At 33.8% G+C, this 14,251-nt stretch overlaps 1 protein-coding gene across 1 annotated transcript; it reads left to right on the forward strand.

The window, feature by feature from the left end:
* The first annotated feature begins 12,830 nt into the window (after positions 1–12,830).
* LOC141697506 (F-box protein At3g07870-like) lies at positions 12,831–14,081 on the forward strand. Its single transcript, XM_074501912.1, has one exon. It carries the CDS (start codon positions 12,831–12,833, stop codon positions 14,079–14,081), a length of 1,251 nt encoding a protein of 416 aa, XP_074358013.1.
* The last annotated feature ends 170 nt before the right edge of the window (positions 14,082–14,251 follow it).

Below are 14,251 nucleotides of genomic sequence, written 5' to 3' on the forward strand. Positions count from 1 at the left end.
AGCACAACAATAAGTATATATAAGTTGACAGAATCTAACAAAGTATACTACATTCCTATCCGCTGTCATCCTATCCCCTATAAAACCTAGCACAACACTTGTAAAATCAAAATGAGTTTGATGGATAAGGGCATACCCGATTTGCTGACTCATGATGGGAATAGAATCAAAGATTGGAGCATTTATTGGCGAATGCCTTGGTGATACAATCAAAGAAAAAGCTCCATTCCTTTCTGATATTTGATCTTTTCATTTGACCCAGCTTTCCCAAACTTTTCTCATAGCCCTGACTGGCCATAAGCTGCTGTAAAACAGGATCCTCCACTGTTGGGAATGTACAACCTTCAGGTAAGTGGATAGCTTTACGAACTGCTCCTGGAGTCACCACATGCTCGACATCTCCTGATGTGAAAATTATGTTTGGTGAACCAGCAACACCACCATTATCAAAAAGCCCAGTTCGCCAAAATGTCAAGCACTTGATTGCTTGAAATAGTTTGAGGTTGGGTCAAAGCATACCCAATCTCACTATTGGCTAATAAGTCTTGCACAAAGTACAGATCTGATGGAGATTCAACCTTATTCAAGATTGCAGCATAGTTATTTGGTACAAACTTGGCTCCATCAACAATTAAATCCTTGGGCGCCATCAGAAATAAGTGAGAAATAAGTGTGCCTAAAAGGTGTTTGGTGAAATGTCTGTATAGAAAACCGTCAGAAAATGTGAGAGAATAAGAAAAAAAGAGAGAGTGAATAGAATAGAAATGTGAATAAAAGATTTGAAAATCTTTTATCTCTTTTACTTAGACAACCCACGTGACAACAATTATTGAGAAGTGGAACAGACCTTACACCTGTCAGCCATGCAGCAGTTAAGACAAAAGTTAATGGGCACGGTAAATAAGTAATGATTACTTTGCACGTTCAGTTTTTCAAAAAGAAACTGTTCCCACTAAACAAATGATTATTACTGCTTTATCTCACATAGTACAATATTCTGAAAAAAATATAACCGTTCAAGTATTGACTTAAAAGTAAACCAAGTAAATAAATATTGTCACGTCAGCATTAGAACTTGATTATTATCAGAATTTACAAAGTCATCGGAATATGTCTCCTTAACTCAAAAGGTGAATGTTTATTTCTGTAATTTTTCACACAAATACTGATATGGTTACAACAGAACTTAATCATCAGAACTTGTCCTTAGAATTTATGCAACTGATACTTAAACTGTCCATCCAAAACAACATTGATCACCACAGTAATTTTCATCATTCATATGGAGTGTAAGTGTGTGCATTAAGCTAAATATCAGACAAAGAGTAAAGTCTGATTCGCTTCAGTACATCTTAGAAATAAGGCATAACTAATAACTTTGCTCAAAATCTGTCATTAGTCTGAAGTCTACTCTAGAATGAGTTTATGCATGAATCCACCTCAACTGTTTTATGCTCATTTTATGCATCTTTTGAAATTCCTTTTTACAGTGGCTTCTCAGTGTAAGTGAGTCACGACTGCTTATCAGAATTTATGCTATTATCAGAGTATTTCTCCAGTAATCAGAGAATGTGAAAAGTCACCAAGAAAATTTTATTTTACTTTTCTAATACATATTACTTAATACCAACAATGCACTTGGGTCTTACCTTCCACATGTATTTTTCTCTAGATCTCAAAGGAGAACCTGATTTTTATTTCTTTTCTTTTTATTTTTTCTTTTGATAAGTGAGGTTTATCAGCACTTAGTACATCCATAAGATTTACCAATATCAGAACTTAACAGATAAGAAGCACTATTCTAGTTTTTGACTTAGTAATAAGATACACAAAGTAAACCTAACCAAGTTCAATATCAGAATTTGCTTGTGTTAAAAATTTCTACATAAACAATTACTTCAAACATGGGATCTTTAGTATATTCAAGACTAATAGGTCAGCATCTAGCACAATTATCCTCATTGGATTGAATAGTCACAAAAACATTCAAATCACTATCAGAGTTTAGAAATTCACATCAGACAACAATCAACACTTAAGAAAATTTCAATTTAAGCACAGAATACACAAAGATAGTAATATCTGTAAATACTGATCATAAAGTCTGATGTATCAGAACATAAACTAAGCAGATTTAGAGAAAGAACCTGAAACCATTCCAATTTCATTTACCAATCTTGTAAAAGTAGCTTCACACAGTGGTTTTGTGAAGATATATGCTAGTTGTTGATCTGTTGGAACAATGTGCAATTCCACTGTACCCTCCATCACATGTTCCCTTATGAAGTGGTACCTAATGCTGATGTGCTTTGTCATTGAGTGTTGAACTGGATTACCTGTCATAGCAATAACACTTTGATTATCACAGTAAATAGGGATTTTAGAATATGTTAACCCATAATCCAGTAACTGATTCTTCATGCAAAGAATCTGTGCACAACAGCTTCCTGCAGCAATGTATTCTGCTTCTGCAGTTGATGTGGAAATTGACTTTTATTTCTTGCTAAACCAAGAAACCAATCTGCCTCCAAGAAATTGGCAGCTTCTACTTGTGCTTTTCTTGTCAATTTTGCATCCTACAAAATCTGCATCTAAGTAAGCTATTAGCTTAAAGTCTGATTCTCTAGGATACCACAATCCCAGATCAGCTGTACCTTTAAGGTACTTGAAAATTCTTTTCACAGCTGTTAAGTGAGGTTCTCTTGGATCTGCTTGAAATCTTGCACAAAGACAGGTAGCATACATGATATCAGGTCTACTTGCAGTTAGATAGAGTAGTGAGCCAATCATACCTCTGTAATCAGTAATATCTACTGATATACCAGTATCCTTATCCAATTTTGTTGCAGTGGCCATATGAGTGGATGCACTTGAACAATATTGCATTCCAAATTTCTTCAACAAATTTCTGGTGTACTTAGATTGATAAATAAAATTTCCTTCTTCATTCTGCTTGACTTGAAGGCCCAGAAAATAGCTAAGTTCTCCCATCATACTCATTTGATATCTTGACTACATTAGCTTGGCAAACCTTTTACAAAGTTTGTCATTTATAGAACCAAAAATGATATCATCAACATATATCTGTACCAAAAGTAAGTCCTTTCCATGGTTGAGATAGAATAAAGTTTTATCAATAGTCCCTCTGTTGAATTTATTTTCCAGAATAAACTGAGCTAATGTCTCATACCATGCTCTTGGAGCTTGCTTAAGGCCATAAAGTGCTTTATCAAGTCTGTAGACATGATGAGGAAATTTTGAATCTACAAAACCTGGAGGTTGTTCAACATGTACTTTTTCTTCCAATTCTCCATTAAGAAAAGCACTTTTTACATCCATTTGAAAGACTGTAAACTTTTTGTTAGCAGCATAAGCCAAAAATATCCTTATGGCTTCCAATCTAGCAACTGGTGCAAATGTTTCATCATAATCAATTCCCTCCTGTTGAGAATATCCTTTTGCAACCATCCTTGCTTTATTCCTTGTAATTATGCCATCACTATCAGTTTTGTTTCTGAACACCCATTTTGTACCAACAACAGATCTGTTCTTTGGTCTTGACACTAGGGTCCAGACTTTATTTCTTTCAAATTCATTTAACTCTTCCTGCATTACTTGCACCCAATCAGCATCTTGAAGAGCTTCTTCCACTTCCTTTGGTTCAGTCTGAGAAAGAAAAGAGTGATATAGATATTTATTTGAAGTTGCTGTCCTATTTCTTATACCTGCTTCAGGATCTCCAATAATCAAGTCAGGTGTATGTGCTTTAGTCCACTTCCTTGCAGATGGAAGATTATCTCTAGAACTGGATACTCCCCCATGATCCATGTTGTCTCCATCAACAATCTCTGATGCTCCCCCTGAAATTATGCTCTCTGAGTTGGATCCTTCAGAATTTGAGTTTCCAGAATTATCAGAACTTGTCCCATCAGAACTTAATGAATCAGAACTTGAAGAGCCTGTTCTAGGTTCTGATGCTTCTTGAGATGTGGTTGTATCTTCAATATGTTCTCCCTGCACAAGTGTATTTTCCTTTGGCGTAGTTACCACAGTTTCAATAACATCTGAGTTTAACCCATCAGAGTTTGCAGTATCAGGATTTAGACTGTCAGGATTTAGACTATCAGGATTTAGACTGTCAGGATTTACAGAATCAGAATTTAAAACTTCATTCTCAAATCTCAGCTGATAATGATCATTGAAATCTTCAAGTCCTGTACTCTTCTTATCATCAAAAGAGACATTGATAGATTCTATGACAACCCTTGTTCTTAAATTGTAGACTCTGAAGGCTTTTGTGGAAAGTGGATATCTAATAAAAATTCCTTCATCAACTTTTAGATCAAATTTGGATAGCTGTTCAGGATGAATCTTAAGAACAAAACACTTGCATCCAAATACATGAAAGTACTTCAGATTTGGATTTTGTTTAACAACTATAGGCTCAATTTCTACAGTTCCTTTATAATTCTTATCATCTCCATAACCTAAGCCCTCTTTCCAGTTTCCACTACTTAACAAATTCTGAGTTGTTCTTCTAGAGTTAGTCCAAGTCCTGATAATCTCTCTTTCCTTTTCTAACTCGGTTTTTAGAGATTGATTCAATTTTAACACTTCATCTCTAACATAAAAAGCATCATCTCTTTCTTTCTGAGTTTGATGGAACATAACTAACTCCTTTTCTAAATAGTCATTCCTTTTCTTAAAAGCCAAATTTTCAGAAGTTAACCTTTCACATGTTAAAGCTTGATCTCTATAACTAATGAACATGATTTTAAGATATCTTCTCAACTCAGTAATATCATCAGTATGAAAAGCATAAGTTGTTTGAGGTACCTTTAACTCAGCAGCTTCAGAACTGCTATAAACATTTGCAATCAAAGCATAGTTCACCTCACTTTTAGAATCTGAAGTGTCTGTCAAGCTTTTCTTCTTTGCGACAAGTGCTTTGCCTTTGTCACATTTTCCTTTCTTGCAGTCAGGAGATATGTGGCCTTTCTCACCAGAAATGTAGCATTTAAAATTTGAGTAATCTCCTCTGCAGACTTTCCAGCTTTGCCTTCAGATTTTCTGAATCCCTTCTTATCAGAATTTCCAATTTTCCTGGAAAACTTCTTCCCCCTTCTGAATTTCCTGTAAGCTATCTTTGTGATACCCTTCACCATAAGAGCACACAATTTTATCATCTCTTCATCAGCATCCTTCTCAGATAGACTTTCAGTTTCTGAATCCTCATCACTATCAGAACTTGATGACTCAGTATCAGACTTTGTGATGAGAGCCTTTCCTTTATCTTTCTTTGAGACAACCACTTTAGGGGATTCCTCCTCAGCCTTAAGAGCAACTGTCCTTGACTTTCTCCCATGCCTCTTGCTTCTTTGATCCATCTCAAGTTTATAAGTTTTGAGCATACCATAAATTTCATCAAGAGTAGTTTCATCAAGAGCATAGTTGTCTCTTATAGTAGTTGCCTTCAAGTCCCAACTTTCAGGAAAAGCTAAAAGGAATTTAAGATTAGTATCTTCAAGATCATATTCCTTATCCACCAGTGACAGATCATTCAAGAGTTTGACAAATCTGTCATATAAACCAGTTAATGCTCATACTTTTGAGTGAGTATAGTCCTCATGTTCTTCTTAATTGAATCAGTTCCCTGGCATCTTATCTCCAAGGCATCCCATATCTCCTTTTCAGTCTTGCAGTTAATTACCCTGTTTGATATGATATTATCAATGGCACTATGCATCAAATGTCTTATCTTTGCATCCTTGGCAATAGATGAGATATCTTTAGCTGTATATTCACTTTTCTCCTTTGATACAATCTGTGCTGGCTGATCTATAACTATAACAGAGAGCTTGGTTGGCTTATGTGGTCCTTCATTAATCCTGTCAAGGTATTCTGGATCTGTAGCTTCCAGAGACATAAACATCCTCACCTTCCATATGGGATACTCAGAAGGTTTCATTATGGGAACCTTAATAGTCTCATATCGATTATGGATTTGAGTCTTTGGAGTTTCTTCAGTTTTGGTGGGCTTGGTTGGAGTTTGTGCTTCTTCAGACATGATTGTTTTTGGATCTTTACTGTATGTATGTTAATAGATTGCTCTGATACCACTTGTTAGGTCACACACACTGTAGAAGGGGGTTGAATATAGTGTTTAGCACAATCAAATTGAATTAAAAACACAAGTATGAAACACAAAATAATCTTATTAATAAAACATTATTACAATGTGTTATTCCTAGTGAACTAACAATGAGATTTACAGAAGGGGGGTTGAATGTAAATCTCAAAACTTTTTCAAGTTTTGAGCAGTTTCAAAGGCTGTGTGTTTAAGATTAACAAGTGTGTGAATTGCTTTAAGCTAATACAGACAGATATATATTCAAGCACAAAAGTACAGAACACAACAGACCTTAAAAAAACTTTTCTGGTGGATTTGTTGTTCCACCAGAGATGGTATTTCAGAAAATCTGTGATTCAAGAAGTTGATCACAGTTGCATCCTAGTACAAACTAGATAATTTTTCTCAAGATTTTTCTAAACAGCTCTGGAAAAATTCTCTTCTAATTACTAGCTGCTACTTGGTTTATATAACACCAAGTTTACAAGTGAAGACAAAGATAAAAAATACAATAATAAAATAAGTTCTCCACTTGTTTCTTCTCCATTTTACTCCAGTGCATTGTTGACTATTGCCTCTTTATACTAGAGTAGAACGGCTGCTTTTTCTGATGTTCCTGAAATAGGCTACCACATCTCAGTTATCTCTGTCAACCCATGTGCCTCTGTTTGTAGGTACAACTACCACTTGTCAACTGCTATTTAACAGAACATCCGTTGAAGCCTTCATCCGTTGATGGCTTTATCCGTTGATGTGTTAGCAGTTGAAGCTCTATCCGTTGATGCACTCATTCGTTGAAGGATGTTATCCGTTGAAGCTTTAGAGACATCCGTTGAAGCTTTGTTTCTCATCCGTTGAAGGTCTTTAAGTTATCCGTTGATACCATTTCATTTATACAAAATTACAAGGCATGAAATATTTACAATTGGCCTTCCTATCTGCATATCCTTTAGTAGTCAACATGACTTATAATTTCCCTCAATATTTAAGAATTATATCTCAAATTCAGAGACTGAAATGTGCTACAACACTAGACTTATTTCTAAGTAAAGCTACACCATCAACGGATATCCAAAGTTGTCTTATCCGTTGAGGCTACAAACACTAGATTTCTACTTAAGTGTTTTGTTAAACATATCATCAAACTAATGCACATATATTCCTAACACAATAGAACCGTCCTCTCTCAGTGATGAACAAATATCACGAGAGCTGCTAGGGTTACAATGAATAATATTCTCGATTAAGATAACACTTATAGTGTAAACCCTATGCTGTGTTTATATAGACACACAGTTACAAGATAAACTTCTAATTGATATCGAACATAAGTCTACATCCTAAAATATATCAACTAGTTATCTTTTCTTCCAAGTATTCTATTCTTTATAGAATACTTCTCCATGCATATCTCTTCTTATGTTTGTCTTGATCTTATTTCCTTTCAATCAGTCGCCTTCCTTATCTGAAAGTCTCCTTAAGTCCTGATATTATCTCCTGATAAATATCTTATGATAACTTAAGTTCTGATATCTTAAGTTCTGACTTTAGTATAAGTACTGATTTTCAGTTAAGTCCTGATTTGTCCTGTTAGTTAAGATCTAAAAACTAAACACAAATCATTATTAGACATGACATCACAAATATATCTAACAAAATTATCTTAAGCTTTTTCAACCATAAATAGGACTTGATTGTTCCCGTGTCTTTCCACAAATTAGTCTATCTATCGAGCACAAAAATAAAAATTACAGGAGAATTAAGGGCCGCGAAAGAAGTGAATTTGATAGACGCACTGCCAATTGGACTCCTTTTGTCCATCTTAGCCTTGCTTCCAGTTTCATCCATCCATGCATGCAGGTGTGTATGCAAATTCTTCAATACACTCATCTCAGATGAATATTACACTACAATTTGCATTGATTCCCCATTTACCACCATTGTGTTTGACAATCGTTCTGGGGTTCACTTGCTTGAGTTGGCAAACAGATATCGTAAGTCTTATATATCTCGATTTCCCAGACATACCAAAGTTATCGGATCTTGTAATGGTTTACTTTGTTTGTCGATTTTAGCTAATTATAACGATACTTTCATACTAGATAGGAATCCTACTTAAAAACATTTGCTAGATAGGTTTGTTCTAGTGTGCAATCCAATTTTGGGGCAGTATTATAGCCTTCCAAAACTCCAAATCAAGTCTGAAAATCCTCTTAGTACTTTTAATCAAGAGGTTTACGGGTTTGGTTTTGGGTCACGTTCTCATTCCTACAAGGTTCTGAGAATTTCAATAAGAAGGAATCCGCCACACCTAATTTATAAAAAAAAGAGCAGAGGCTGAGATTATTACTGTTGGGACTGATCACCATAAATGGAGAAGTGTGGGATATCTCCCCTACCCAAGCAATCAGGAAATTATTGATGCTGCTACCTTGGAAGGAGCTTTTCATTGGCTGTTTGATAACGAGTTGGAAAAGATCATATCTCTCATTACATTTAACATTGAGGAAGAGCGTCACTATCAGATCCCGATTCCTTCTAACATAAAAAACTGCAAGGTTATGAGCGTTGGGGTGTTCCGCGAGTGCCTTTGTGTATTTGATAACTCCGTTTCTGGCCAATTTAACATATGGTCGATGAGAAAGTATGGTTGTTCCTCAGTTTCTTTAACCAACAAGGAATTGATCTCTCCCCTCGTAGGACATTTCCTCATGAAGTGTGCGCCGCCACAAAGATAACAACCCTTTTTCACTTGTCTAGGTTATCCTCATCGCCCCACTTCTTTTTACCCTTTTTCTTCTTATCTTTTCCAGCTCCTTTGTTGCCCTCAACAGTAGCCACAAATTCAGACCCACACTTATTAATACACACACACAGAGAGATTATTGTCTTGGAAATAAAACAAACACATTACTAAAGTTAATAAATCCACAAGGTGATAGTTATTACAAACCCAAAATTAATTATGTATTGTCAGTGGTGTAACCTTTACTTAAGGTTAGACCGGCGGCCAAATAAACGTTTCTTTATAATTACCTTACATAAGTCATACTTATAAATGAGGCGGACTAAAAGAAAACTAATCCAACTCATACGGTCTCCCTGACAACCTATTGAAAAATTGGCCATTTCCTACTCGCTTCCGGGCTATTAGCTTTCGGACCGACATCTTGGTTCATTGTTGTGTTATGAAATTTTAAGAAAATAAGTGTGAGCTATATTGCCCAACAATAATAATTGACACTGTGAAAAGACTGTAAGAAACTTATTATTGGATCCATATATGGATATGTTTGATTAAAGTAGTTTTCGTGGTGATACACACCTATTTTCAAAATAATTTTACTTTTGGTTGACTTATTAGTCTGCAAATATCTTAATGGTAAACCCATCACATACGCTTGAGTTACGATATTGCATCTCAATTCCAATTGAAAGATTAGGATATTTACCAGAGCCCCTACTATACGATGATCAGTCGTATAACAGAATATTATTATTATTCTTTACTAGTCGAAGGACGACTTCATCCAGTTGTCACCCTTGCCGCATTCGGGCATATTATGTGTGGCTCATACATCCAGCTTTTCACATACTTCACATGTTTACATGTGGCACACCAGTAGTCGCTCCAGTACACAAAGTACTAGAGTCTACCCCTCTTTTTCATTTTTAAGAGTCATATCGTATCTCTGGAACTCGAACTATATCGAAATTCTCCAAACGTTTTGCTTGTTGATAGGCACCACTCATCTTATATGTGTATATATGTACTTTCGAGAATTTTCGGAGGAAGTACTACGATAATGTGAGTTGACCGTTGTCAACAGATAAATAAATAAGGGGGAGTTTTTTTTTACACTAAAGACAAAATAATTAAGATATACAAAAATAATATTTTTTGATGATCTAAAAGTACTAGATTGATTTCCCGGTACTCAGAAAATATTTCAAAATAAGATTTATGATATTTAAATCACATTAACTCATTTAATAAATATTTAATAATTAAAATATAATTATTAAATAATTAAAACTCGAATAATTCTATTTTAAACGAGTATGTGACATAATATTGCTCAACTGATTTATAATTAAGTAATTAAATTAATCTATAATTAAATATTAAATAATTAAAATTATTAATAAAATAATCGTTGGAGAATACTTCTCCTTTTTAAATGAATATCTCAGTTAATATTCATTGTTCGAATAATTAAATATAGTTGAGGGAACACGATCTTTGGAAATCGTTTTAAAATAAATTCGAGGTATTTAATACTTTAGAAGAGAATATCGAGTCCCTTGGAATAAAGCAATTACAGACTTTAATCATCCAAAATATCTCCAGAATATTTTTCGGGTTTTTAATTAATACAAGCTGACCGACTCCCAGTTTATAAATTATCATCACGCTACTTACTAGCATTAACATATAATACGATATGTACATTATATTTCTAATCAATATCGATACGTAAAACTCGTAATTTGCAAGCAGGGCAAACATGACATTTAAATATGTATAGAAAAATCTTATAATCTCAGTCTCATTTTTCTCTTATACTAATTTATATTTAAACTTGTTTTTATGTTTTACACTAAATGGTATGACAAGAAACACACATGATACATATAAAACCGAATTTGTGATTTTTAAAACATATAAATATTCCACCTAATCCTGTAACTAATTTTAAAAAATAAATTAAATCCTTGATATCACTAAATTACTGAACCAAATCAAATTGAATTACGTGGACTAGATATTTGAAATAAATAATATGACTGAATTTGAAAAAATCATATCCTAAACCTAATTATTTCGTATTAGACCGGTCAATATCATGAAAACTGTAGTAAATTATTTGTCTTCAATTTTTTTTTTACAAGTTCCACAGCACAAAGTATTATTTTTTTACAATTCAAACCAAATTCTTATAAGTATCCAAACGTTATGTGTTAATCTTTGCATCTCAATTATTCATACCAAATTCGCCATTTGTTTTTACTAATAACTAGCTCTATAACCCGTGCGAGGCACGGGTATATTCTAACCTCGGTTATTATACAATTTTTATACATACTTGTTAAGTGAAATATATGTTTGTAAATGGGGTATTATTATGTTATGAGTAGTTATTTGCGTTTGCATACAATAACCTCTGTTGTGATGATGAGTTTCTTCGATTTGTGTACTTTATAACTCGTGCGAGGCACAAATATTTTTTAAACTCATGTGCGTTAATAACCTATGCACATGTTACATCAATAAAATATATGTAATTTTTGTGTTATAAAATTAACTTTCTTCCAATTTTGTATCAGACAACTGATAAATGATGTTCGTAAAAGATGTACGTGAAAGTATTTTGAAATTTTGAATTCTACGATTACTGTCATTGAGCATGAATATTCATTTTTTTGACAATATCATGTTAATTGATTAAAAAGAACTTAAGTTCAATTATATTATTTACCTTCATTTTCTTTGTTCGGTGTGCATAACGAACGTACTCTATATATGAATACATTGTTATTCTTTTTAATATATGAATAATAGTCAATAATGAAGAAGTATATTATTATTAATAATTAATGAGTTAGAAGTAATTAATATATAGTATTAAATTTGATATTTATTAATATGTATTTATAAGGGGTAATTGAGTAATTTTAATTGAATAAATTGTCTCAACTAACCCCCTATTTGCTCTATTATATATAATAGATGTACCCGTGAAAATTTAATTTTTTTAATGCGCTAGCCTTAAGACATGTTGTAATAATAATTCTTAGGGGCTAATGAGAATTAAATATATTATATCTTAGTCATTTTGATTGACGAGCAATTATTATCCACAAAAAATTTAGAAGGGTGTATTTAATATGAACTTTAGACGATCGATAATATTTCATATTTTAAAAGATTATTGAATACACTCAAATTTTTTAAAAAAATTATAATCTTTGTTAATTTTTTTAAATTTAAATTGAATAACTCTTAACTTCAAAAATCCTAAATAATATTTTAAAATCTTGACCGAATACACATTTTTAGCGGTCAGGGTTGTTGAAAATATTAACGTATTAACTTCTCACGCATCAAAGATTAGCTATATTTTGTTCTTGACAAATTCTTTTTAAGTTTGCAGAGATATGAAAAAGTAAAGTTATTCCTTCAAATTTCAGTTTTTAAAAAATATGGATATAAAAAAGTAAGTTTTCCAAATTTATTTGTCTAAATCAAATAGTTGATGGATATTTTACACCAATGTTTGAATATCTAATTCATTGGTCTGAACCATACAATTTACCTTCATAGGAAAAAGTAATAACAGTTCAAATTCAAAAACGATAGAAACACAAAAATTAGCTGCATGGAGTATATAAGGTGGTTGCATAAAAAGACAAACTTATGCATAAAAATACAAACTTAAATTTAGTGTTCTCTCGGTTTTCGTGCGTAACGGTTTGAAAATAGTGGAAAAGATATCTCTAAATTTATTGTTGGCGCAAGATATAATAAATTGTTCCATCTTTTTGATTAAATAATAAAATCTGATAGAATCTTGAAGGGATTATCTTAAACTTTTTCAACCATAAATAGGACTTGATTGTTCCTGTGTCTGTCCACAAATCAGTGTGTCTTTCTCTTTCAGAGTACAAAGAAAATACAGTAGAAGTGAGGAGCTTAAAAATGTCTGATCTCACAAGCGAAGGTACATCCCAGAAGGGCAAAGCAGCAAAAATGAATTTGATAGACGCACTGCCAGTTGGACTCCTTTTGTCCATCTTAGCCTTGCTTCCAGTTTCATCCATCCATGCATGCAGGTGTGTATGCAAATTCTTCAAAACACTCATCTCAGATGAATATTACACCACAATTTGCATTGATTCCCCATTTACCACCATTGTGTTCGACAATCCTTCTGGGGTTCACTTGCTTGAGTTGGCAAACGGATATCGTAAGTCTTATATATCTCGATTTCCCAGACAGACCAAAGTCATCGGATCTTGTAATGGTTTGCTTTGTTTGTCGGTTTTAGCTAATCATAACGATACTTTCATACTAGATAGAGATCCTAGTCATATACATTTGCTAGATAGGTTTGTTGTAGTGTGCAATCCAATTTTGGGACAGTATTATAGCCTTCCAAAACTCAAAATCGAGTCTGAGAATCCTCTCAGTACTTTTAATCAAGAGGTTTACGGGTTTGGTTTTGGGTCACGTTCTCGTTCCTACAAGGTTCTGAGAATTTCAACAAGAAGGAATCCGCCACACCTAATTTATAAAAAAAGAGCAGAGGCTGAGATTATTACTGTTGGGACTGATCACCATAAATGGAGAAGTGTGGGATATCTCCCCTACCCAAGCAATCAGGAAATTATTGCTGCTGCTACCTTGGAAGGAGCTTTTCATTGGCTGTTTGATAACGAGTTGCAAAACATCACATCTCTCATTGCATTTAACATTGAGGAAGAGCGTCACTATCAGATCCCGATTCCTTCTAATATCAAAAACTGCAAGGTTATGAGCGTTGGGGTGTTCCGCGAGTGTCTCTGTGTGTTTGATAACTCCGTTTCTGGCCAATTTAGCATATGGTCGATGAAGAAATATGGAGTGCTGGAGTCTTGGACTTTAGACTGCAATTTCATCGCCTCGATTCCCGGTGGACTGAATGCTTCCGCGTTGTACCCCCTAGCACTTCTGAAGGATGGATCGGTTTTGATGAAGTCTGAGAGTGGTAATTTCTATACTTACCATCAAAAGAACAAGATATTTACCAACTTTGAGACTGGTGACCTGAGAGCGCTGGATGAATTTAAGGGTCACATACTTCACTCATCAAATTTCCGTCAAGAAAATATGTTGGAAACTGGATGTTTGAATTTAGAGGAGTCGGTAGAGGCCCTGGTCACTTCAGCTAGGCATAACTGGAGTCGATAGAGGCTTACTAGCTATTGGGAAGTATGATGTATTTTTGTACTAGCCATATATATCGAGCAAACCTTGTCTCAGTTCTGAACTTTTAAGTAAAAGATATATATATATATATTTATATAAATTAATGATTGCTTAAACTGAGATGTTTATGAATTGTCATTTTTCCAATATTT

The sequence above is a fragment of the Apium graveolens genome, chromosome 11 (assembly GCF_009905375.1).
Source record: "Apium graveolens cultivar Ventura chromosome 11, ASM990537v1, whole genome shotgun sequence".
NCBI lineage: Eukaryota > Viridiplantae > Streptophyta > Magnoliopsida > Apiales > Apiaceae > Apium > Apium graveolens.

Excerpts from the sequence above, each read along its gene's own strand:
- LOC141697506 (XM_074501912.1), top strand. The coding sequence starts at position 12,831 with ATGTCTGATCTCACAAGCGAAGGTACATCCCAGAAGGGCAAAGCAGCA.